Genomic DNA, 27,843 nt, shown 5'->3' with positions numbered 1-27,843 from the left:
GCTTGTGATTTCCTGTGTACCGACTCTGGCTTTGATCTTTGACTACTCCTGCTTGCTGCCTGCCCTGACCTTTGGCTTGTTTGACACTTGATTCTGTCTCACGTTCCCTCACCTCGCCTGATTCCTGTTTGTCAGCATTCACCTGTCAGTGCATGCTCAGGGGCCGCACCCTGGCAAGTGCCCGCAGCATAACCTCACCTTGAGAAGCTCTGGTGAAGACCAGGCAGCTGCCTAGACTCTGAGCGTCTGTGCCGACTAAGCTGGTGACACGGAGGGCTCACTATCCTGCCCTGTGTATTCCTTGAGAGTGGCCAATTCAGGTTCAGACAATGGATAAATACGACCAAATTGAATCTTGGCCTCTGGGAGCAACTCTATGGGACAATCATCAATACAATGAGGAGGGAGTCAGCCCCTTTGTTGTCAAATGCGTCCAGATATTCATGATAGACTGACTTCATGCTAGGGGAGACAGGGCCACTAGGGGGCACTATGACTTCCACAAAAGTGGTGTGAGCCCGAGAAGGGCCAAGGTGCAGAGTCTAGGGGACAACCTGGTCTTCTCCAGTGCCTTAGTGGTGAGGATGTTGCGCCGCTGGTTACCGCCAGATTACGGTCTTTGGGCACACCAGGGTGAGCAGGAGGATGCACAATACCAAATCACAAGGCAGAAGAATTGTCAAGGAAGGCCGGGGTCAGGGCAGGCAGCAAGAAAAAGAGGTCAAGTCACAAGCCAGGGTCAAATACCAGGGATCCAGGAAATAGACACCAGTTACACAAGGGCCACTGCAGACACAGGGAACACGAAACAATGGAAGCAACAGGAGGCACAGTTGACACAGGAATATCCACAGACAGGAACACTGGAACAGCACAAGGGAATAGACTGGAAACTGCAGACTGGGCAACAAGGTGTTAAAACAAGACCTGGACAGAGAAATCACTGAACTAAGCAACAGGTGTACAGAAAGCTCAGTAAGCTATAGGCTCGACACTAGTGGAAACACATTGAACGAACACCGAGTGCTGTGTCTGAGCTAGCAAAATTGTCAGGGATGGTCAGGAGGCTTTTTTCTGATTGGCCAGGGTTTGGGCGAAACTAATAAAGCTTAGGAGCGTAGATACTCCCAGAGTCAGAACTGCCCACATGCGTAGGCGAAAGACGCCTGCGCTTTAGTAAGAAACAGATAAGTGTGACACTAACGGTATGAGTTCTCGTTCAGATTTATCCACACAGATTAGGGCGGCGGGTTTGGAGGGGCAAAATTGGCGGCAATTGTTCAAGCAAAAAGATACTTGATCCATGGACCAATTGATGAGTGGGTTATGGGCTTGCTGTCAAGGTATGCCCAGGATGACAGGGAGCAAAGAAGACAGGATTATGTCAAAACTAACTTGAATGTGATTCCTAAATTACAAGACCATATTTTGTAACAGATCCATCAGCAAGCCGCAGGAGGAATGTTTGAGTCTTTGAAAAAAATTGTAAATGTAACTGTCAGGCGAGAGAGGCATCAAGTATCAATAATTGCTTGGACCTCCAAGATTCATTTGAGGCCCTGCAGAGACAGACAGAGCGACACATGAGCAGCAGACACAGCATGCACAAGGGAAGAAGACAGAGAACCTCTCTTTGCCTTACCCAGAGGACAGATTGAACAGTTTAGTAAGATGTGGCCAGTACACCCACAATATAAACACAAGTTTTCCTAAAGACGTCTCTGACGTTCCTCTTTGGACAAAGAGGGTCTGGCCAGTCTCAGCTGCATGGGCTCAGGGGCGTCCAGGGAAGCTAGCACTCAAAGTGGTCCAGCAACTGGTAAGAACTGAGCTGAGGGGTCTGGAGGGACCCTGAAGAAACGTGGGATGACCATCCTCTCTAGGTCAGGCAGATCAAGTCATTCAGGGAATCAGGCACCCCCACATGGGCCAGTTCAGCTTTGAGCTGCTCAGACAGCCCAATACAGAACTGGTGTCAGAGTGCTGCATCATTCCACTGGGTGTCAAGACACCAAAGACCAAAATCAGAGACATTTCACTCCACTGGTCTTTGACCCTGATGGAGGCGGCAGTATGAGGCTTATGCAGTCACAGTTTGGGATCATCATATAGCACTGCTAGCTAATCAAAAAGGATAGTAACATCAACCAGAGCGGGGTCACTGGTCTCCATGAGCTGGAAAGCCCATGTCTGTGGTCCCCTCTGGAGGAGGGAGATAACTGTACCAACTTTCGTGCCTTCCTCCGCAAAGGTCAGGGGCTGCAGAGAGAAGTAGAGCCGACAGTGAGAACCAGGTCGGCAAAGGCAACTTAGGTTTGGGTACTGGAACTGGTAGGATGACCTGGCACAAAGGCCATGGTCACTTGTGAGCTGGACAGGGTCTGGATATGGTTCTCCAGTTGATAGTAGCCTCTCTAGACATCTTGCACAGAGATGTTCAACTCGGAGATTTGCCTACATAGTTCCTCTAGCGTAGAGCTGCCCCCAGAAGCATGCATGTTTCTGGCTGGATCCTTCTGTTTGGGCGACGCCCCCTGGCAGGTGACGCAGGATGTCCTGGGGCGCGCGGAGTCTAAGTGTCTCCTGGTCTTCACCAGAGCAAGGGATGATGGGCCGGTGACCCTAATGGCCACTAAACTATTTTGCAGAGGGGAGCACACCAGGTCGTGGCCCCCAGGCTCTCCCCACCAGGGGCGAGTGGGACAGAGGGCTCTTATGTAGGGACAGTACAGATCTGGTACTAACTTGGTTGAGAGCATAACAGCAGTTCAGGCAAACTGATGGTCAGAGCAGGTGGCAGACAAGCGTAATCCAGGTACAAGCACAGGTCAGGGCAGGCCACAGACAAGCATATTCCAGGTACAAGCACAGGTCAGAAATCCAAAAGAGCATGAAATGTCAGAGTGTGAATGAGCAACTCACAGATAACAAGGCTGAGGATCCACCAACCAGAGGTATTAACCTCTTGGGCAGTTCATTTCTCTCCGGATTCATGTCTAAAAGCAGTACATTGTTTTTCATGAAAATATATTTTACACTATATTATAATAGTATGAGTATAATAAATTTTGAAACACAAAATTGTCAAAATAATAAAAAAATTATTTATGAATTTAATAATAAACTTTGACATGATTTTGTGTCTCAAATTTTATTATACTCATACTATTATATGAAACTGTAAAATACATTTTCATGAAAGACAATGTACTGCTTTTAGACATATAAATCCACTGTACTGCATTTAATACATTTATTTTGTATTGAATGCAATACAAAATAATTTGATGTTCCCGCCACTTCCCCAACACAACGGCGGCATGCACTGACGTCACCAGCAGCTCCGGGGTGACTCATCAGATGCAGAGGATGCCGACCGGAGGATGCGAGAGGACCGGGATTATGAAGAAGGACGCAGGCGGACCAGGTAACTTAGTATTTATCATTGTTTTTCATTGCTTTAGCTACCCCAAGTGTGACTCGGGGTTACTGCTTTCAGCAGTTGCTTTTTTACCCTGAGTCACATTGGGGATTACCGCTGGGGAGAGGTTAAAAATAAGGCTAGCAGCCAAAAACAGGACAAAGCTGGAACCAAGAACTACTCCTACTGCCTATTGGCTGCTGCAAGTTTCTGAAATCCCCTTCAGCTGTGAACAGCCTCAAAATAAGTGCAAGGGATAATAAAAAAGGGCACATCTTTGCACAGCTAAAGGGGGGCCGAAGATGTTGCAGGGTGCTGGACAGAAAATCTTCGGGTGGAGTCGTAACAAATTCTGAATGAATCTACAAAATTGTGAACTAGGATTTTTAATTTAGAATAAAACAGCATGATCAAGGGAAAAAAATAAATATTACCATTTAAAAGCAACACCTTTTTAGTATTTCAGTAGTTCTTTTCTAGGGGTATTGTTTTCCCTTTTCCACAGCTCAGTGCACCATGTAAAAAAAGTAAATGCCCCCATGGAAATTGTTGTCTTTATTGGGTCCTATGAACAAGCAAATACTTGATGTTTACAGATAAAGGTTATGCAGTTCAATAAAATCACAAAGGAAATGTACATTTTCAGTCGTTTACTTAAAAAACAAAACTAAACAATAAATGTGAAGGTGTAGTGTGAATTAGGGGTGGGTTAGTGGAGGTAACACGCACACATGTGTACATTTCAGGCACATACAAACAGCTTACACATTACACAGACATATGCACAGTCTTTAAATTATACATACAGAATCTGCACATTACACACATACTCACATTCTTCAAATTACAAACACTTATGTAGGATCATCAACCTAATCATCTAATTCTAAGGAATTTAAATTAATTAAATTGGAGATCTCACACAGACATACTTATAATCTGCACATTAAACAAATTCTTCTCACAAACTGAACATTACACAAAGTGTTTATATTGGACAAAAACTCAAACATTACTCACAATCTGCCCATTACATAAGCAAACACACCTCTGTACCCCTGTATTATATACATAAACTTAAAAATACAAAAAACATGCACAAACATTGGCAAAGCTTACTTGTGGTTTTTCTATGTGATTTCCCTTATCTACTGTCTCTGCCCAGCCTGTCTATCTGCCTTCAAATTTAACTGTGTTCTGTTCTACATCCTTTGCATGTGTAGTAGGTAAGGCCTATGACCCCTTGTGGGATGCTCTGCTGAACACTGGGCAGCTCATTGTATTCTCCACTTCAATTAACTCTTCCACTAAATATGCAGTTGGAACGGAGAGTCCACTTCCTGGTATATCAGTGACATCATCCTTGACACATTTCTAACAAGTTTCATAAACAAATTAAGTAAAAAGAAGAAAAAGAAAAATGTTAAACATATGTATATTAAAATAATAAATAAAGCTCTCCCCAGTGTACACATAGGAATGCATACATAAAAAGCAACAAATATAAGATATTTCTGCTCATGCTGTAAGAGCAATAAATTCAGAGCTACCGTGTTTCCCCGATTTTAGGACATCCCCATTAAGTAAGCCACCCCCGATTTTTAAAAAAATAATTAAAATAAGACACTCACCCGTTTATAAGACAGCTCCAGATATCTGATCTTGCGTGTGTGTCCTTTATGCTGCTGAAAATAAGACCCAGGGCATATTTTGGCATTTCAAAAAATATAAGAGAGTGCCTTATAATTGGGGAAAAAGGGTAATATTCACTGTTAACTTTAAACTGATGACATGCAAAGGTTTTTAAAGTGCTGCCTGTGGATGGACACATGTAACTTTAGGACTTAAAAGATTTTGTATCTATTTACAAATAATTTATATTATTGTGTTTATGTGCACCTATTATTTTTTAGGTGTTTATGCTAAATTATTGTATACATGTGTTTGACAAATTTTCAGTCCAAATGTGCATTTTTACATGAGCAAAAAAAAAAAAAGAAAATGCATACTTCATACCTGCATGCTTTTTATTGAAGTTCCAATTCCATTAACATAGCAATCATTTGGTTATCCATTTAAACTAAAATTTCTTGTGTAAGAACAATGCAAGATGTACAAGCACTGTGAAGTTTATTTAGCTGAACTAATTCTCAAAAACTGAAGCTGATTTGTGATAGTCGACATAACCACAAACTACTGATTATTTACATATTTTAAAATCGTTGTTAATCTGTTTCAAACAAATAGTTGATAATAATGCCTTTCGTTATGTTTAGTTCGTTAGACATGCCTTGCTACGACAGTGATGATGCCAACCCTCGCAGTGTTTCCAGCCTTTCCAATCGTTCATCCCCTGTGTCCTGGCGATATGGACAGGCTAGTCCACGGCTGCAAGCTGGAGAAGCTCCCTCTGTTGGTGGTTGTCGCTCAGAAAGTGGTGGAGGAGGGTGGCAATTTTCACACACAATGCCTCTTCGTGCTGGCTCAAGAATTTGCAGCATTACACAACGTTTAGAGCTGATGGAAACTGCAGAGCGTGATCTAAAATCTGGTTATGGAAGTGACAGTGACTGCCAATTGGGAAAGGAGACATCACATGAAGATGATGACATTATAACTAGGTATGTGATACAAATTGTAAAATAGCTAAAAACTAGTATTAGAATTTTTCAGAGCCCCTCCCCTATTATAATTATTTGCCATTTTAAAGGTAGTTTTAGAAACACATTCACAAGGCTTTACATCATTGTACACAGAACAGAAGTTTAAGATCTACAATTAAAGTGTACAGTCAAAAACAAACGTTAACTATATTGCAGCTTACACAACCTAGATGTATTGGCAGCACTTTAATGTTTTTATTGGGTTTTAGAGATTTTTCTGATAACATTATAACAGTACATAAATACAAAAACAAAGGGGGAGAACAAGGTATGGGGATGTTGGTATGGGGGTTCAATATAGCCCTCCTTGCTGTCAGGAGGCACAAGCCTGCCAATTCCATCCTCCTCTTTCCTGGAGCCAGATTCATGTCTAAGTCCGTATAAATCTTGTTACTTGTTTCTAGAATCCGACCACACTGTTACAGGTCCAGTAGAAAAGTTGCAGGGATGCCCTGTGGGTACCGCATTTTGGGCACATTGACGCTCCAGGCTGGACCAGTGCAGTGTCACCACGATTCGGTCTGTAAACCCTATAGGCTTTGTGCATTGTGCATATCTCATTCACTTTAATCTTCCTGACTTATCTATCAGATTCAGGAATGCAAAGTTCGATAGAGACAGCGGTTGATTGTAAATACTCTGCAGACTTGAGTATATAATGAAGATTGACAAAAGAGATGCCCTCAAGAGCCTGTCAAAGGCATTGACTTAGAGGGTTGAGGGAAAATTCTGAGTCCGGGACTTGCAGAATCTTGCAAATTGCGCGTGATATATTGAGTGTGTCGCCGCTGGAGGCAGTTTGTATTTATTTGTATTTAAAAGTGCATGGAGAGGCATGTGGCGAGTTCCAGCACTGTGTGCTGGAATAAACTGGCCAAGTTGTAGAGCAGGGGTCGGCAAACTCTGGCCTTTAGGCCAGATACGGCTTAGCTGCTAGTTTGTTTCGGCCTAATGCCCCCTGGCTGATCCAGCCTAATGCCGGCCGGGTTGCCCGCGGATTGGCCAGGGGTCGTTAGGAACTACCGGAGCTCCAGAGCCGCCCCCTTGCACTTGCTCCCCTATTTACCGCGGTCGGCGTTGATACTTCCGCTGCTGCGGTAAATAGGGAAAGCTACCTGAAGGTAAATCCCTCTCCTTCGCAATGCATAGGGAGGAGAGGGATTTCACTTCAGGGGGCGTTCCCTGATGGTGGGCAGAGCCATTAGGGTGGGACTGGTGTGCTCCCACCCACCCCTGAAATGGCCTAGTGGCCATAAAAGTTTGCCTACCCCTGTTGTAGGGCCTTATGTTTGGCTTATGGTTAGCGCCCCCTCCCCCTCCTCCGCTACCGACAAGAAGAGTTTTGTCAGGGAGATTCTGGGGCACGGTCCCTTTCACATGAAAGAGGAGAGTGACGTCTCTTGTGGGGGAGTATCGGGGATGGTTTGGAGTGAGTAAAGCAGTCTAGCAAATAAGACCGTTTTTATTAGATGCATCGCCCAAATAGGGAGAGTTAAGTTTTCCCAGAGAGTTGTTGGATCTTGTGGATCACTGGTGGGTAGTTCAGTGTATATATGGATGAGGTGGCTTTGACTAATTTAAAGACTAAGTACATAATATGGTCCCTAGCTATTGCAAAAAGGGTATGAGCCAGAATCTAACTTTTTCTATGGTTACAGGTAAGAATTTCAGTTTGATTTTCAAAGTTGATTTGTAGCCCTGCTATTTGTTCAAAGTCATCAAGTGGATACATGGTATGTCTGCCGAGGGATCAGAGGTGAAGAGCAGAATGTTATATGCAAAAAATGCCGTAATTCTTTGGCTGTAGGTGAATCCAATGCAGGTGAGGAGTCACATCTATATAGCGTACTAATGGTTCTATGGTTAGCTTAAATAACAGCTGAGACAGGAGGGCATCCCTGTCTAATGCTTTTGTTTAAAGATAATGGGCTGGAGGGGAAGCTGGTGGCGTGTGCCCTGGCTTTGGGTTTTTGGTACATGGCCAGGAGCAGATTATAGAAGCATACCTTTGTGTAAAGGTATTGGGCTGGAGAGGAAGGTGGTGGTGTGTAGCCTGGCTTGGGGTTTTTGGTACAGGTCCATGAGCAGATTATAGAATAGGATCTGCAATCCCAAGCATTAGTTTTTCAGGCTATGAACTAGTTATTTGGTATATACAATACCTATCTGCCTGTTGGGAAATGTAATGTCCTGTGATCTGAAGATGTAGCATAAAAAACTATATTTGATGTGTAAGGTTCTAGTTCCAATAATAGTAGTAGAGATGAGCAAAGGCAGACAGGACAAGTCCAGCTATCACATTTAAGGACTGGTAGGCTGTATTACATTTTCATTTTACATAAACTTTATGCTTATTAAAATACTTGTAATGTTAAATATTCACCAAAAGTTTAGTGTTTTTTTCTTAACAAAACTGGAGCCTAAATCACAGTAATGCTTTATCAACTTGACTACAGGTTGAACCTTGTTTTAATTTTTAAAAAATGAAATAATAAAAGTTTGGGGAAATGTGAATTTTATAAGTGCAACCATGCCAATACATATCTAAGTATTATTGTACCAGGACTGGTGTGTGTGCAGATCCCTACCTTGCTCATACTGGCATACATACTCTTCAGCATGAGGGGTGGCATTTCCTCTAAAATACCAGTACCTGATGCAAATTGGCACTTGGCTCTTTTACACTATTACTGGCCAAGTGATTTGAGTCAGCAGAGTTTATTTTGCTATTTAACTTTCTGATACTACAATTTATAAAAGTTAAAAAAAAACAAAACATGGATAATAGGGGATTTTCTTTATACCAAGTAAGATTTCCTTTTGCTGTATTTCCCTGCCATGAGGGGTAACGTCAGAGGTGCAGTACTGTACTATTTCTCTGACCTCTGGACAGAGTGATCAAATAGGAACATTTGAAAGACCTTGGGAATTATATGTTTTTCCTATGTAATTATTCTCTGAACATTTTAATTCACTAGTGGGAGCTAAAGCTTATACTGTATACTTTATGCACCATAATCAAATTAGGTAACTAGCTCTTTAAGAGGGAAGACCCCCTTACTTTCAGCCTGCTGAGACACTGGGCCTGATCTAACAAAGCTCTCCAAGGCACAAGAAGATAAACTTTCATCAGTAAAACTGGGTGATTCATGGATTTCTTAAAAATAATTTGCAAATTGTTAGCAAATGTTTTAATTCCTGGACCAGATCCATTCCAGGTTTGCTGGATCACCCTTTGTTGGTTCACTGATGAAAATGTATCCTTTCCATCCTTGGAGAAGTTTAATAAATCAGGCCCAGTGACTCTGAATGGTTGTTTTATTCAGAAAAGATATGCCTTCATAAAGAAATCACATTTAAAATACCAGAAAAAAAATACTGGCGATAAATGCTCTGTAGATTTTCTGACCTATTTTCTGACTGATTCATTCAGACATAAGGACTGCTCTCAAAAATCAAGACTGTCTATTATAGTTGCCCCAACAAGTTCTAGTTGGGGCAACTATAATTTGTCTGTTATTAGTCAGTGGAGATGAAGCAGGTTAGATATTGGAGGTGTAGTGTTGTCAACATCTCTAGCAGTGAAGGAGTTAATATTTTTGAAAGAGTGTCCCCATCTTGTGCAGGGTGTGGATAGGGTTAGTAATCTCTTGGCTATGTTCCTTGGTGACAGCTGGAAGTACAGAGCATTTCACATCTGTGTTCTCTATAGCCATGTGCAGGGTCCCTTCCCTAGCTGTCTCTCAGCCTACTCCCCCCTACCAGTGCACTATGAACAATGAATAGAAAAATTCAGACAGAGCTCCAAGGGGGGGGGGGGGGGGACACAGAAATGTATATTGTGAGCAGACACACCCTCTGTTAGTATAAATGGACATAGTACATAGTCAATGCTTGTTGACTTTATGGTTATACGTATTTCCTGTGATATGGCATTTCTATGGTTTGTTTATGATCGTTTGATTCTGAACATTTTAGTATCATTTTTATTTTCCTTTTGCCTGTCTGTGTCAGTTGTCAGAATAAAGTGTGTGACTGAGCCACATTAGGCATATGTATGAGCAGGTTGCACTGTATCTGTCATTGTTACTGTAGTCAATATGATGCATTCATGTGATGTTATGAAAGCGGGGGTCCTAAGAAGGAAGGGGCAGAGCATTTGACATGTTAATGGATTAAAGGACAATACAGTGCCTCATGTATGTATGTTTTTTGGGGAGTAGTCTTTGAATACTTTAAACTTTAAATACCATACATATTGTATATTTTATATATTGTTTTGCTTAAAAAGTACAGGTGCTTATTTTATACCTTTAGGTTAATAGTGGCTTTCAAGTTCCTGTTAAAATGATGTACACATACAGCTATTAATTCCAGTAACAAGCCCACACAGGAAGGGCCCTATCAAGTTTGCCCTATCAGCCCGCACAGGGAGGGCTGATAGGGCAAACTTAATATAAGGTGCATATTGTTAGGAGACTAGACAGGAGCAGCAAAGAAAGAACAAAGGTGCTTAATATTATGGCAAAATGTAGTAAGGTAAAATTGAGAAATATTATTTAAAATATCAGTCAGTGTTCATTTGTTGATATTAATGCTTGAAAATCCATAAGATACAAAATTGCAAAAAATGAGATTGGCTGTGCATTTTTAGTGGTTGAAAGGGTTACCTGTGTCATAACAGCTGCCACAGGACCACGCTTTATAGGTAAACCTTTGATGTCATTATCCATATATTTACGACTGCTTCCATAATAAATTAATTTGAAATATAATGAGTGACTTCCAAGTTAAAAAAATTAATGGAGTTGGAAGAGCAGCACCAGTATGATCTTCTTTTTGCCCTTTACATGTTTGCAAATTTAGGTAAGATATCTATGAATTTATTACAAGTTATGCTACAGTTTAGAGAAGCCCCAACTAGAAATGAGTCTGCTTGACCTAGTTTTTTCTAACAATGCAGAGTTTATAATCCATGTGCATATAAAAGAGAATCTAGGTAGCTGTGACCATAATATGATTTAATTTAACGTAAGCTATCAACAGGAAGCAAAAAGAGGAAAGATAAAAACATTTAATTTTAAGAGAGCAAATTTTCCATTTTTAAGGGTGGCTCTCTGTGACTTGGACTGGGAGAGAATATTGTCCTCAAAGAACAGAGAACAGAAATGGGAATGTTTCAAGTCTGTTTACACAAACAAACTGAAAAATATATTCCAATGGGTAATAGGTTTAAGAAACCCTATGTGGCTCACAACAAATGTTATTCAACCTTCATCATTTGAAAATGTTAAAGAATATAACAATAGATATAAAAAGGAGATAAAATGTGCAAAACTTCAAAATGAAAAAAAGATTGCAAAGGAAAGTAAGGCAAACCCCCAATTTTTTTTTTAATATATTAATAGCAAAAGGATCAGATCGAAGCATGTAGGCCTCCTAAAGGGTTTATCTGGGTTTGTAACTGGAATAAAGAAAAGGCAGATTTATTAAACACTGGCCTAAATACTGCATTCAGAGAGTAGTGATTAATGATTATTACTCTCAATGGTTCAAGGTTGTTAGTGGCGTACCTCAGGGTTCAGTGTTGGGACCTTTACTGTTTAACATCTTCATAGTTCTCCAAAGAGGGTTTTAGCCGGTTGCTCCACCCAGCTGCTGTAAATACCCCGCCCACCTCTTCTCGGCAGCTCTCATCCTCTGCACGGATCTCAGTGAGGCTGCTCTGTGCTCAGCTGTCATTCGCTCAGAGGATTGCTGCTGCGATGAGAGGTGAGCACACAGTTCAGCCTTCATGTGAATGGGACACAGGCAGACCCGCCCCCATCTGATAGCATGAGCTGGTATTTCAATTTAAAAAGAAAAAAGCTGTCTCTAAATTGTATCCACTGCTAGAGCTGTGTGAAGTCTGCATGTAGTTCTGCATCCTCACAGCTCTCTGTGTACAAACCTCCATATCTCCTAAACTGTATGTCACAATGACGTAATTTTCAGGGTGCACAGGGGAACCTCATAGAAACTAGTTACTACAATTTCAGCCCCCCTGCTTTAAAGAGTTTCAAGATATGGGGTCACAAATGTAAAATGTTATGAAAATTGACTTTTGGGGTTGCTGTTTTAGAGAAAAGTGCTCCTTGGAGTCCTAAATTGAAAATGCAAAATTAGGACTCCGGGGCCACTAACATAGCGAGGAGCATTGGGGTGGGCCCCTAAATATTTACCTACCTGTCACACATCTATACCTATGAAACTACTGTCTGCTTCTGTTCTTTGAACCTCATTTTCTCTGAGGTGGGGGGACAAAACTGAAAATATAGGCGCAAGTGGTGGGCACATTTTCCCCTTACAATCTCATTATTATAGCATCATTAGAACATAAAAAACTCAGCCCTTCAAAATGGGCTTCCCTGCCCTGTTACACATTCCTGTCCACTTTACTAACATTTTGAACTTCAATTTCCCTTTAATGGGGAGGTGTAAGAAACCAAAAATATGGGTACAAGTGGGGAACATCTGTGACTAACATCCCCTAAAACTTCATCACTATGGCATCATTAGAACACAAACTCTGGAGAAATTGGTGTTTGAGGTAGATATGCAGACAGATATGTGTAACAGAACAGGCAGCACATTTTGCTAGGTAGAGAATTATGTTCTCATAATGCCATTGTAATTACATTTTAGAAAGCAGAATATGACAAGTGGCTTTTACACTCCTACAGGTATCACACTGCGCTGCCAATGACCTCATTACACATTGTGGATAAACTTCACAGCCAGTTTTTTTTTTAAGAATATAGACAGTGATAAGAGGGGGTCACTGGCTGTTTTGTCCCCTTCTGATATCACATGCTTGATGCTAATAAAGCATCACATTTTTAACATTATATTAAACAGTGACTTTCTCTGTTATCTAATGGAAAAATGTGTTTTTTTGTTTTTACACTTTTTTTGGGAGGACCTCTCCCCTTCAGTCTTTTCTTCCATTTTGGTGAAGACCTAAGGGGAAAATCCGCAGCCTCCTGGGATATCTGTGTCACATATCCCAAGAGGCTCTGCACTGCTCCTTCTGTGCATGCACCTTTAAAGGCTTTCTTATAATGTAAAAAAAAGTGTTCAATCTCATGCCTGCGCAGTGCAAGGCAGCACTGGACGTACAAGTGAGCATTAGAGAAAAGGTGCCTGCTCCTTGAAACTGTGCCAGATGTCCACGGTGCTGCGGGAGGAAGGCTGGTCTGTGTGTGGAAGAAAGTATAAAAAAAATTTGGAATTTTAAAAATCCAACACTCCGAAGGTTGCAGGATTTTTGAATGTCAAACTGTATGTGTGTGTGTGTATATATATATATATATATATATATATATATATATATAATTTTTTTTTTTTTTTTATGAAGACCACAATAAGTGCCTACAAGAAAATATGGAGACGCAGTAAGAACAGATCGGGCAGTAAGGGTCAGACCCCTGAAGCCAAAAGTAAATCAATTGTAATCTAAAATCATCTCATAGAACAGTGCACATTTTATCAGGTACAGTTGTGCAAACTAAAGTGCTTATTTAAAAAAGAAAGCCACGCCAACAAAAATTTATCTTTTTCTATATTGACTATAATAAATATATTATTATAGCGCAATTAACAATGCATTAACTAAATGCAAAGAACAATGACGTGTAGAATTGGCAAGCAGGCAGTATACATTTTGTTGAGTAAGTAAGCTTGATGTGGACAAGAATATTGTACAAATGTCACACTGCTTTTAAAATTGAAACAGATTTTTGTACTTTATATATAACCGCCAACTCTCTCACTCGACTCTTTAGTGATGTTGTATTAGCACATACCCTGTTTCCCCGATTATAAGGCACTCTTATATTTTTTGAAATGCCAAAATATGCCCTGGGTCTTATTTTCAGGGGATGTCTTATTTTTTGTCTTATAAACGGGTAAGTGTCTTATTTTAATTATTTTTTTAAAAATCGGGGGTGGCTTACTTAATGGGGATGTCCTAAAATCGGGGAAACAGGTTACCTAGCCTGTTCATCTTCCTATGCTTTTGAGTGATTACATAATGTTATATGTTGTTTGTTTATTCTTCTGACAAAAAAAGGTATTTAAGCAAGTATGTCTAGACAATCATGGTAGGCTACTGACAAAAGATTTTAGATGTTGACATTTTTTCATATCTTGATTTTCAGTGTAAAAAAACTTTGTGCTTTCTTCAAATTTTCTCCTCAAGGGGGCAGTCCAACCAATATATCAAGTTGCAATGTTTTAGGTACAGCTAGAGTCTTGTAGGCTTTTGGCAGCTCCAGTACCTTAATCTTTTTTCAAAAACATTTCATGTTTGGGCTGTTTTCATGCCTCTGGGATTTTTCTCACTGGGAGTAATCAAAAAGAAAAAAGGAACCATCTGGTTGTATTTATGTCAGGAATACTGGTGTAAGAGCTGACCCTTGTTGAGGTGTTTAAGTTACATGAAATAGAATTTTATTAGGGTATTCTTGTGCCTAAACATCTTTAGAACCAACTGACTTCTAAGATTCTTCCACCCTTGTCCATATCCTCTGGAGCATCCTATCAACACCCCAGTGTGCTGATTTGGGGCATAGCCCTCTTTGAGATACTGGATTCAGCCCCCCACCCGAAGTGTACTTCTGCCAAATGTATGCTAGAGGTGAACAGTAAACCACAAAAGACAGCAGGACCCTAACCCAACATTTTTGCAAAATAAAAGTTGCTATATATAATGTTTTAAACTTTTTATTTTTTATTTTTAACACATTAAAACAGTACATTGTAAACCAATCAAGGAGGATAGGGGGAAATATTCAGGGGATATCAGAGGAAATGGGGGGGGGGGGGTCTCAAGGAAACATAAGTCCAAAGAGTCCAGAGTGGTAGAAAATGTAAAAAAAAAAAAAAAAAGTGGGGGGTAAAAAGTCCCAGTTGTAGTGTCCTCGGTTTGGTCTAGATAGAATAATACCTGTAAAGAAACCATTACTTATCAAAGGGAGGGTGGGAACAGTAGTAGGGAAACAGATATAATATTTAACGCCGCAGGCACCTGGTAGGCTCTTATATTCATCAGATTCCTGAAACGCTATCCATGGGGCCCAGGTAGACAGGAATTTTTCAGTTCTATCGTATAGACCAGAAGTAAGATCCTCCATCAACATAATTTCATCAACCTGAATGTGAAGCCAGAGCTTAACAGTGGGGGCTCTGTCTTTTTCCAGAGCCCCGGTATACAGGTCTTGGCTGAGTTTAGGAGGTATCTAAGGTGTCTAATCAGGAGTCAGATACCATCTAGTCATGATCTTGTAGTTTGTCTCCTGCACTCCGCTGTGTATTGATGTCTGGTGTGCCGAGCGTTTAATCTGTCCACATTGAGAGGGGGTGAGAGTCATCCCCAGCTCACCCTCCCAAGAGGCCAGAAAAGAGGGTGAGAACTCACTAGGTGGCATATTTAGCATAGAGTAAATCGGGGAAATAGCGTGCCTGCAATCGTATTTCCCAGCACAAAGTCTCTAAAAGACTGACAGAAATCTCCTAAATGTAGGTGCAGGTGGCAGAGATCGCAGAAAGTGCGATAATTGCGAGGCCCTCCAGAAGTCAAGACCAAGGCCTCCCTTAGCACGAGAAGTCTCTCATCTTCTACTCCTGGAGTAAAAGCCGGATTCCCAATGATTGGTGTTAAAGGGCTGGGTTGAGGGGAGATATCTGCAGTTGGGAAGTATTTGCTACCAATACTACACGCTGCCCTTATCAAGGGGTGATTTCCCACCGTCTGTCTCAGAGAGGATTGTACCAATGGGAAATATCTCAATTCGGTAGAGCAGAAGCTCTGTTCCATAGGGACCCACTGTTTACTAATTTAAAGAAAAGTTAGGGACACTCAAACCTCCAACACGTTTATGCCAGAATAACAGTCTCCTATTCAGTCTTGGGTTCTTATTGCCCCAGATAAATTTAAATAATTTGGTGTGCAGTTGTTTAAATAAGGAGCTAGGGACATTGATAGGGAGTGCCTGGAAGAGGTGAAGAAACTTCAGGAGAATGTTCATTTTAATGATCTGGATATGCTCAAACCAAGAAAGTACTTGAAAATCCACTGATCTTTAGACAATTTTTCAAGATCTTTAGACAATTTTTGTAACATAGGTGTAAAATTCAGTGGAAAAAGTTTGTCTATGTCAGCAGTTAGTTGGATCCCCAGATAACGAATTGAACCAGTGGCCCATTTAAAGGGAAAGGAGGTGGCTATTTGCGCCCGATGTGTCTCCTGTAGGGTGAGATTAAGGGCTGCGCATTTGGAGATGTTTACTTTAAAGTTAGACAAGTGACCATAGGTTTTAAGCTCCTGCATGAGGTTAGGTAGAGACACCACGGGCCTATACAGGTAGAAAAGGAGAATATCCCCAAAGGCCGCAACCTTGTGCTCCGATGTGTCAGTCTGCAGTCCATAAAAATCCATTAACTCGGACTGAGGCTGGGTTGGGTGTACAATGAACCAATCCAAGATCGCATATTTTCCCCTAATCCAATATACTTCAGAGTTTGCATCATGAATTGCCAGTGCACTCTGTCGAACGCTTTCTCTGCATCAGTTGACAGGAGGAAGGCTGGGACATGGGTACGTTGGGAAGCTAAGATCCAGTTTACCACTCCGATCGTGTTGTCTCTTGCCTCCCAAGTGGGGACAAACCCAACCTGGTCAAAGTGTATCAATTTACTTAATAGAGGTTGCAATCTATTAGCCAAAATTTTTGTGAATAATTTCAAGTTTTGATTGAGTAGGGATATTGGCCTATAACTCGTACATAACGAGGGATCCTTCCCATCCTTAGGGGATACTGAGATTTGGGCCACTAAGTAAAACCTTTAATAGCGTTCCCCCCAACAGAAGCGAGTTAAAAGCAGCTAGAAAACGGGGTGAAAGAATTTCCTGAAAGTATTTCAAAGTATTTTAAAGTAAAAGTAAAGTATTTTAAAGTAAAGCCGTCAGGTCCAGGTGACTTCCCTGAGGCAGTGGAGCTTATCGCTCTTTGGAGTTCAATTTCCGTGATGGGGGTTTCTAGGGTCTCGATGTCAGACTGGGATAGTTGTGGCTTACCGGAGTATGATATATAGTCTTTAATCTTAGACAATCTATCCAGGGCCGCACCTGGTTTTTGCTCATGTGGGTGGAGGTTATACAAAGACTTATAATATGTCCGAAAACATGCATCTATGTCTTTGACCAGGTCGGTCTTTTCCCCCTGTTTGTTAATTATATAGGGAATAAAGGAACAAATTCTCTGGGTCTTCAAGGAGTTAGCTAGGATTCTGCTGAGGCAGAGGGAGGCCAGTTTCTCGCGAAGGATAATCAATTCCTGTCCTATGCCCTCGTCTAGTGTGCGTTTGTGAGTTTTCTCCAAGGTTGCAATTTTGGAGAGCATGCCCGATATCGCGTGTCTAGCCGCCTTTTTAATTCTGACGCCATGTTTTATGAAGATGCCAGGAATCACCACCTTATGAGCTTCCCAGATCAACATGAGGGCTCATTCCTGGTGTCTTGTTAGTTAAAAAGTAAGAAGAAAGCTCTGTTAACATCTGTTAATGGCTGAGTAGCTCTGGTGAGGCCTAGAGAAAAAGGTGAAGTCTCTATCCAATGGATGTAAGATCCTCCAAACATTGATCATTTGATGACAAAGCATTTCCTGTTTAACGCGGCCTTGTCCTGGTATCGCCCTGTCAGAATTGCGGGAGACATCCGCAGCAGGGTCTGGGACAAAGTTAAAGTCCCCACCCTGTACAACAAGGCCCTCACGAAATTCATCTAGTCTCACCAGAGCTGCGAAGAGAAAGGATGCCTGGGCGTATAGGGTGGCTAGAGTGACCATCTGGTGGTCAAGCAATCCCTTGACAAACAGCAACCGCCCATCAGCATCAATATACATATCTTTGAGAGACCAAGAATGCCCATCAGATAGTAAAATGCATACACCCTTGGAGCGAGAGTCAGGTGAGCAGCTATAATACACTGTTGGGAACCTACAGTGCCAAAGTTTTGGTAATTTGTCACTCCGAAAATTGGTTTCTTGAATGAAGGCCACACGAGTTCTGAACCAGTGGAGTTCAGAGAATAGGGATGAGCGTTTTTCTGGGGTGTTCAAACCTTTCAGGTTTAACAAGGTGATTTTAGGTGTGGCAATTCTGGGACTGGACCGTGGGATGCGAAGAAAATGTTGAGTTCTAAATGGGTTATTAGGTCAATGAGACACAGATAACAAAAAAAAAGGGGGTGGAGGTGACGAGGGAAGATTAGGGGGATATAAGAAATATCCCACCTATACAATTCAGATACCAGGAAGTACCTGTCAAAGTGCAATGAGCTCAAATAACAAACCACAGGTAGGATCGGTTAAGGAGGTATTCTAATTTGCCCAAAAACCTCCTCACTATATCAGCGAGGACCCTAGGGTAGAGACTGTGAAGACTCAGAATTAACTGAGTGAGCTCCCGCTCCCCCAGTGCAGGTAACAAAAAATAATAAATAACATGTAATTAAACTGTAACATGCATAAAACAGCCAAAGGGAAATAAATCGGTGTGTACGTGACTACACAGAACCTGAGTAAGTAGTGTCACCACAGCCGTGGCCACCAAGTTTTGCAGCAAAAAAAAAAATACAGTAAAGAAAACAAAGAGCATTAGATATACTCATGTAGAGGACGTATCAGCTCCTTGGCTTTCTTTCTTCTGGTGTTTGCGTTGAACCGACCAAAGTTTTCCGATCGGCGCATCGAGAATACAGGGACTTTTCGGCAAGTCCGGCAGATGTGTGGTGAATGGCATTCGTTTGATCCGAACATTCGTACACAGTATTCACTTCCTGTGGTGCACGTCACTTCCTGTATCGTTCAAACGATCGCATCTGTCGTGTGTACAATATCTTTGAACGATCGTATCGTTATCTGTGTGTACAGGATCGGTGCTATACGATCGTTCGCAGATATCGTGCAGGATCGTTCGTTGTTCGTTTACAAACGATAATAATTGGAAGTGTGTACGCAGCTTTAGTTGAATAAGAAGCCAATTTGCAAACCACATTTCTAATCCTATCTGAGTCCTGCGGCTTGTAACCAGGGACCTGGTGAGCCCTCTCCACGCCAATCGGGGAATCCTTAGGTACTCCCAAGACACTGTTAAACAGGGACGTAACTGCCACTAATAAATGTTGAGAATCAACCGATTCAGGGAGTCCATGTATGCGGATGTTGTTACCCCTATTTCTGTTTTCCAGATCATCCTGCAATAGTATAAGGCGCTGTAAAAGCATGGAGTGCTCATTCAGTACTTCCCGCTGTTGATTCTTGGATTTGGCCAGGGTCTCAATAATGTCCTCAACCGCCAATACTCTAGTCCCCAAATTACTCCTGAGATCAGCATTCTCCTTTTTAACAGTGCTCTCTATGCGATTAATGCAGAAATCTAGATCAGCTCTAGTGAGGCCTGAAGTGGCAGGGTTAACTTCCCCTGTGAAATCAATAGAGAGTGCAGGTGAAGAAGGGGGGCTGGAGGACAACTGTGCGCTTCTTTCAGTGTCCTGGCCCTGTGTAGCATATGTAGGGAAGGTAGCGGTGACATTACCTACAGTCCCGGGTTTTTCGTGCCTTGCATCACCAGTCGGTGCCATCTTGGAAGTCAGGGGGGATGGAGCTGCTGGATCCTTTTTCGCGGCAATCGCTTTTGTTCTGTGTGGTCCCCGTGTGTCTGCGACTCATGTTCAGCAGGGAGACACTCTGGTAAGGCTGTGTGCGGGTGTCGGCGGCTCGGTGCTGCGGGAGCTCTCCAAAGCACAGCTTACCAGTTCCGGCGCATACGCAGTCCGCTCAAAAGTTGCTATATTTACCATCTTTTTATATCCGAATGCACCCTTATCCTTTGCCCTATCTAGTTACACGTTGCAGTATAAGATCAGATTATATACTAATTTTTCTGTAATATAACTTTATAGAAATGACATATTACAATTTATTTAAATCAGATCAGACCTTGCATTAAAATAAGAAGGTCCACCTGTAATGCTAATGCTCAGACCCCCCCCCCTCCCATTTTTAATTACCTGATGAAAATGAGTAAATATTTGGCTCTGTGGTAATAAAGTTTATGGTAATAAGGTTTTGTCTGGACATGTGCTGATAATAAAGTGTCCTAACCCAAGAAGAAAAATTTGATATGATGTATTGTAATGCCTAATATATTGATTGTATGTTCAAAATAGTAGTAAGGAGGCTCAATAGATAATGATGGTGGGGTTACTTTAAATGTAAAAGAATTAAGAATACGTTTCAACTTTGAACTTTAAGAAACTAGCTACAACATTCAAGGGTTCTATAGTATTGAAAGGTGCAGTTTCTAAAGTGTTAGGATGTCCTGTTAGGCGTGCTGGAAGACAGGGAGTCCAGAACCAGGTGTGCATTTGTAGGGCTGCATCAGAGTGCATTAGTAAGGCTGCTAAATGGCAAGTGAGGTCCTGGCTGGCAGAAAGATGCAGTGTCACAGGTGCTGTAGGACAGGGAGTTCTGAGCCAAGTGTGCATTTGTAGGGCTGATGGGTACCAGGACAGGTATTTACAGGGTGCAGTAACTTTACAGTAAGCATTTTTATTATAAGAAAATGCTCTTGGTTCTCTTGGTTCTCTTTGGTATGTATAAGTTGTACTGAACTCCAGCAGTATTTGTAGTCTTGCACAGTTATAGAGGCTTTGCTCCTGTGTTGAAATTACTTACTCTAATTACACTAAACTGTAAGCTATTTACAAGTGTGCATTAGAAGATGAAGGACATCCAGCATCATCTAATTCTTTCCTTCCTAGCTTTATTGTCCCTGGTCCACCTCTCCTAAAGATATGCACAGCACTGTGCTGAGCTCTCCCACCGGCCATGATGTACCTGCATACCAAAGAGAAACCTAGACCTAGTGATGATAGGTAAAATGTTTTTAATATTCAATTACCATGTTAATCATGGGAAAAGGAGGAAACTGGCAAAACTACATATAATCACATTAAACTGTATCTTTAGATACATTTCCTGGCTCCAATGTGACACTGTGATTTTACTCTTTTACTTCTTCATTATTGTCATTCTAGTTCCCCTTTAGTCCTTACAGTAGTAGAATTCAAAATCAAAATGTGATGTGTAGTTCTTATTTGTGTTTAGGATGTTGAAGCTTGTAACATTGAGCTCTGTAGTTCCTGTCTCTTTAAGACTGACTAGTGGGAGGGTTCAGAGTATCTGAAAGCCCCTCTTGTGCACTTTGAAGAAGCATTCCTATCCCTGTCATTTCAAATATGAGTTGCCTGTTGCAAAGAACCCATGGGTCTCCAGCACTCCCACTTTTAAGGTAGGGCAGCAGACTCCTACTTCCTGCTTTTCTGAAACTTTATACTTTTGTCAGTTATGCAGAGCTTGCATTTTAACCCCTTTCTTTTATTATCTTGGCTGAGTATCTTAGAAATAGATGTAAATAAATAAAGGTAATATGATAGCAGATCAATTGATGTAACAACATACTAACAAATAAGTAATTTATGTTGAATAAATATTTTGTTTGTCTTTGGTACCTAACACATCCTGTCTAATAAATAATGTGAGTGCTGTTACCAATATCAGCAAATCAGAATTGATTTTTTACAATGATTACAGTAAACTGAAATTTGATGGCTGAACATGATAGTGTGCTTTTGCACAATTCTTGTAAGGAAAAGTAATGCAAATCCAGCATTGCCTATGCTAAAAGTGCCACACATAAAAAAAACATGACAAAAAAGAAATAAAGCCCAAAGACAGCTTGCAAATGCTCACCAGAGAGGAAAACTGCAAAAAGTAGGGAGTTTTTTTGGTCACAGAAGTAAATAGGTAAATTTTTGTTATAATGTATTAATATTTTAACTGGTTTTTCATCTGACCACAGAAACCCCTACTGTTTGACGCTCTCCTCTGTCTGGTGAGCTATTACAAGCTCTGTCCTTGGGCTTTATTTCTTGTTGTTTATGATATATAGGGAAGTTGTAAAGATATCATGACACAGACTAATATGAGGTTTTCTAATGCAGCTCTGTCAGCAACCGGTGGCGAAGGACCCCGCTAGAGGGGAAGGGCGCCCGCCCTGGCCAGAGCCGCCGACCATGTCTCTGGACACAACCCACCCACTCTCCTAATTAAGGCTCAGACCTGCGATGGGAAAGTGGGCAGGTTCTGGCATCATGGTGTCACTATGGGGGAAGTCTTTTCCTCATTGAGTGACAACGGCTCCCCGCGCATGCACAGTCCGGAGCCCGTAAGTTTAGTGGTCTGTAGGTCCGAAAAGGTTGGCAACCACTGTTCTAATGAAAATGATAAAAAAAACCCAGATAATCCTAGCAGACAATCACTACTTCGCACAGAAAACCTCAGACACAGGAAGACTTGCATCATTGTGATGCATGGCAGTCTGTATTGTGCATATTATAGGAACAAAACCTCAATTACTGTTTTTTACGTATTTGGACTAATTTGTGATAAATGAATAGAAGGAAGGGGCTGTGTAGTGTTGTCCATAGCAACCTTTTTGATGTTTAACTTTCTAACAAAAAAGGAAGAAATGTCACCTAATATAGAGACAACAGGAATAGTTTCCTTTCCTTTTAGCTGCACTGGCTATGTATTTATTAGCTATGAAGGTATTATTAGTTATGAAGAAAATAACAATAAAAATTTGGATGCAGCCAGGTACGTATACAGCAAATACTCTGCAATGTGCATTGACCGTGTACACAAGGGGTGTCAAACTCAAAAATACAATGGGCCAAAATTAAAAAATTAGACAAAGTCGCGGGAGAACCTTAAAATGTATTGAAAAAATGTAGGAAATGTTTCCTTCTCATTAGATATAAACCCTTTTCATATGGAAATAAAGAGGTTTTGCTTCACATTCTATCTGGAACAAGCGTATATTAGAAAAAGAGGCGTAAACATTTTTTAAAAAAATTTAAGAAAAAAAATCTTATGCCTCTTTCTCTATTTGTAGGCTTCTGAGTTAAATTTCAATGGTAACATTTTTGCACAGGCTAACAATAATACCAATATTCTTCTATGAAAATCCAACCATTCAAGTCCATGCCTTGAAATAGCAAAGAAAAGTACAGCTGAGGGGGAGTGCTGAAAATGCCAGAGGCTGCCATTGCATAGATAAATCTTATGAGTGGCCTGCCTCTGAAATTCCCTCTTCATTGAAATAGCGCCGCTACTAAAATTCCCGGCATTATTTGCATCTTTAAAACAGTCCAATGCGGGGCCATGCATAGGCAGAGAGCCCGCTAGTTTATAGACGCGAGTGATGCCGGGAATTGTAGTAGCGACGCTATTTCAATTAAAATAATTATTATAATCAATTTAATGCAGCCACGGGCCAATTGCTGTTCATATTTAGGATTATTTGGGGGCCAAAAAAAGGAATAAATACATTTGCTAGATTTTCTGTACATTTTTGCATACTCTTTTCAGTTTGTCCTATATTTTCTAGTTGTTGAATAGGCCTGGTAATGTAACATCATTGTGTGTGTGTGTGTGTGTGTAAATATGTATACCAGTTTATAACCAGTTTAATGCACTCCCAGCTTCCTGAAGGACTGTTTTGTGATGAAGAAAATTAATATATATTATATTTATTTAGGTTGATTTTATGCTTTAGCTAATGGATGACTGGTTTTCTTATTAAAGTGGTTTGAGTGGACGCTGGTACAGCCAGTGTCTGTTCTAGATATTCTTAAAATTTGTGTTTGTGATGGGGGCTGTAATCATCCAGCCTTAATGGAGTCAGTTGAGATAATAATAAGATTTATGTCTCTATTAGTTGTACAGTTGACAATCGAAAATCCGACCATCGATAATCCGTTTCCTTCAGTTTTCAGGCATGAATTTCAGATCGCATTTTCAATACAGGGCGCTGTTCTGCAGAAACAGCTGTTAGGTCTTGCTTACTACATATAATACACGTTGAGATGTCCCTGCTGCCTGCTCCCTGGAACTGTGCCAGATGTTCACAAGTGCTTCGAGAGGAAGGCTGGCCTGTGTGTGGAGGTAAGTATAACTTTCAAAAATCCAGAATTTTCGAAAATGTGGCACTCCTTGGGTCCCATTTTTGAATGTCAACTGTAGTAAATTTTAAAGTAATGTTGTGGTGATTCTACAATGCTGATGTAATATAGTAACAAGAACAATATAACTTTTTGGGGCATATATTAAAATTTCAGCTTAAATGATCCTCCCTCAGGGCTAGTAGTCAGACCTTCTGATCTTGCCATTGGTTCTCCACACATGTGTGCTGCGCTTTGCTTTGCTCTATCTCCTAATTTTTTTACTTTGTAACTTTTATTCTAAATAAACCCTTTTAATTCCGGGGTGTCAAACTCAAATACACAGAAATTAAAAACTTAGACCAAACTTGAAATTTATTGAAAAAAATTAGGTAGTTTACTACTTCATCCATAACTAACAAAACAAACCCCCCTGAAAAGACTAATTTCTATCTATCTATGCAGGCTGTGTGTTCACATCACAAGTGTGTCTGACACTAAATATTACATTATGCGGTCTCTAATGGATTGAAACAAACACAATGCCCCTGGTAGTCAGGCACCATGTAATCATTGCCTAGGCTTTTGTGTCACATGATGGGTGTACAGGAATAATGTCTATGTATTGCATGTATTGAAAATGATGACGTGAGGTGGTAACGCGGGCGGTGTTGTTTAGGAATATTTTATCTGCATAAATATGGAAATTATATCCCCTATCAATGCATATAGATATTCAATTAAAGAAGGTTCATGCACAAATAATAGCTAGTCACTCAAACAGTTTAATTAAGAAAACAAGGTAAAACAAAGTACACAGCAATATTGTCAGATATTTAAACACATAGGAACTTCAATCAATGTTACATATATATCACATGGACATAAAGTTATTAGTAGTAACCCCTACAATAACCCAGTAACTACTTAGTACAAAATACATCAAAACAATATAGAAATAATAGCATAAACATATACTGAACAATATAAGAATACAATTCAGGAATGTGTTATAGCTACCTGTAAAGATGTTAAAGGGTACCCCAGGGGCTTGATTCCCTAGAAGCTCCCATCATTCCCTCTTTCTCTTCTTATATTCCAGCTCCCCTTTTATATAGTTAGGTCCTATTAGGTAACATTGGGACTCTTGGAATGGTTAGTGGGTGTGTTCTGTACAATGACTATCAGTTGGCACACACCCTATTAGATTGGGATTGGTTGAGTGTGATGCAAGCGGGTGTGGACCCACTGTGCCACTGACCGGGTACACTCCAGAGGGGCGTGACTAAGCAGCTACCAGGTCTTCACTAGAGCCTCTGAGGGTGAGGATAGGTTTGGGCTGCGGGGTAGCTGCCAGATCCCCTATCAATGCATATAGATATTCAATTAAAGAAGGTTCATGCACAAATAATAGCTAGTCACTCAAACAGTTTAATTAAGAAAACAAGGTAAGACAAAGTACACAGCAATATTGTCAGATATTTAAACACATAGGAACTTCAATCAATGTTACATATATATCACATGGGCATAAAGTTATTAGTAGTAACCCCTACAATAACCCAGTAACTACTTAGTACAAAATACATTAAAACAATATAGAAATAATAGCATAAACATATACTTAACAATATAGGAATACAATTCAGGAATGTGTTATAGCTACCTGTAAAAATGTTGAAGTGTACCCCAGGGGCTTGATTCCCTAGCAGCTCCCATTATTCCCTCTTTCTCTTCTTATATTCCAGCTCCCCTTTTATATAGGTAAGTCCTATTAGGTAACATTGGGACTCTTGGATTGGTTAGTGGGTGTATTCTGTACAATGACTATCAGTTGGCACACACCCTACTAGATTGGGATTGGTTAGGGTAATTTGATGGACCTCCCAACTAAATTTGATACAAGAATCTCTTGCTGGAATCTAAATGTAAGGGTCAACCAGAGGTCCAGCTGGGTTATCAACCCAACCCATCTGTTTGATTATGCATCCATCTTCTGCTGACTCAGGCTTGATGGATTAATTGCCCCTTGAAGGCCCTACTAGTGATCTGTTCTATCATCTGTTTGTTTGTTGGTATTTACTACCTCTTGTTATTCCTGTGAAGTCCTTGAATTAGAGACCCCTAGGCGGGCCAGAGGCCAGTACAAAGATACAACAGGTTTTCATGTTTACTTAGATACAGTCTCACTATTAGGATATCTCCAACAGGGTACTATATACATAAATCCCTGAACACATATCTATACACACATATATGCACATTTATATCTATCTATAAATATCTATAAACAATCTTGAGGTGCAACAGACCCCCGCTTGTGGCTATCGAAGCATTAGCTACACGAGAACCATGATTATTTGTCTGGATTCCCTTCATTATTCTCAGTTCTTCAATTATTAGCATATGCAATAAACTTTCTTTGAAAGTTAGAATTAAGTTTCTGATATGGTAAAAAGAGAAAGGCGACTTAGGTGATTCCCCACAGTCTATTGTTAATAATCAGTCCATAATTTTCATGATTGTGGTAGAAAAGTCCAATATTATAGATTTTTAAGATTTATTCCCAAGCGATCCATCAATCAAGTCCATCATAGGCATGGGCACTCTGTGCCTTTATTTGAAGTATTTCTTGATTGCCGACACTCACAACTGTAGGTTGGTAGGCCATGGAATCCGTCTGTTTCCTAAAGGATACTTAGGGCACATACATTAACATAGGCACATGTCACCTCCAGGAGAAGCCTTTGTCAGGCCTATTGGGCATTTCAAAAACTTATGTCAATAATACTTTGAGGATTATTGTTGTAAATGATAAAATATACTAGGACATAAGACTGAGACCTGTCACACTGATTATACTATATTCTCTATATATCTATATTATCAGATACACTACTTGTAGCCATGACCACATCATCAGACTTACACACCTTTCATCAATCTGGCAGTATGCCTGCCAATCCCTTTGCATGCCTTCTGCTGTGCCTGCTCCCCATCTGTGCTGTATCAGCAATACTGACAGTGTACCGGAATATGTGTCTAGCTTGGCAGGATCCCGAGCTGGGGATTGACCATTACCTTATGAAACAGACACCTTACAAGAATATGCGTCCAGCTTGGCAGAGTCCCGGGCTGGGGGCTGACTATTACCGTGTGCTGCAGACCGCAATAGTGCACATACTTCATGGCTTTGGAACTCAGGTACACCGACTCCTCTTGTTCCTCTGGGAGAGGTCACATTGATAAGCAATTGCAAGGAAGCAAAACAAGTTCATCCAGAATCAGACATGGAATCAAATCCAGAAAAGTGTGTCTCAGGAAGATGTCCTCAGTGGGAGGCTAGCCTCAGGCAATGGTAGCCTAAGTACAATGGTACTGATTTATATCACTCACTATTCACTAAGGTCTCATCAGTCTAAGTATATCTGTACTCATAAACAAGTCTGATCCGTTTAACTCAGTATCTATACCCAATATGGCACATAATAGAACTATATTGGGAAGTTGCTCATAATCAATACTCAATCAATAAAAGTGTGAAGAACTACTGAAACACTCATTATGATAAATTGGTAATATTTTCTTATTGTGGGGTAACTCTGATTACAGGTATGAGTAATGTAAGGGAAATCTTCTTAGATAATGAAACA

The 27,843-nt window shown here is 40.7% G+C and overlaps 1 protein-coding gene across 5 annotated transcripts in view; it reads left to right on the top strand.

Moving 5' to 3' along the window:
• NAV1 (neuron navigator 1) overlaps positions 1-27,843 on the top strand; it is a 202,700-nt gene that overhangs the window by 54,281 nt on the left and 120,576 nt on the right. For 3 of the 5 annotated variants that reach the window (XM_072423129.1, XM_072423121.1, XM_072423144.1), the window contains exon 3: positions 5,698-6,042. The exons of the other annotated variants lie outside the window; for them this stretch is intronic. In XM_072423129.1, coding sequence (XP_072279230.1) covers positions 5,698-6,042 — 345 coding nt within the window. The remainder of the gene's footprint in view (positions 1-5,697; positions 6,043-27,843) is intronic. 5 annotated transcript variants of the gene reach the window in all.

The sequence above is a fragment of the Pyxicephalus adspersus genome, chromosome 1 (genome assembly GCF_032062135.1).
Source record: "Pyxicephalus adspersus chromosome 1, UCB_Pads_2.0, whole genome shotgun sequence".
NCBI lineage: Eukaryota > Metazoa > Chordata > Amphibia > Anura > Pyxicephalidae > Pyxicephalus > Pyxicephalus adspersus.
Note: the sequence above shows the minus strand (reverse complement) of the source record. Positions and strands in the feature narration are given on the sequence as shown.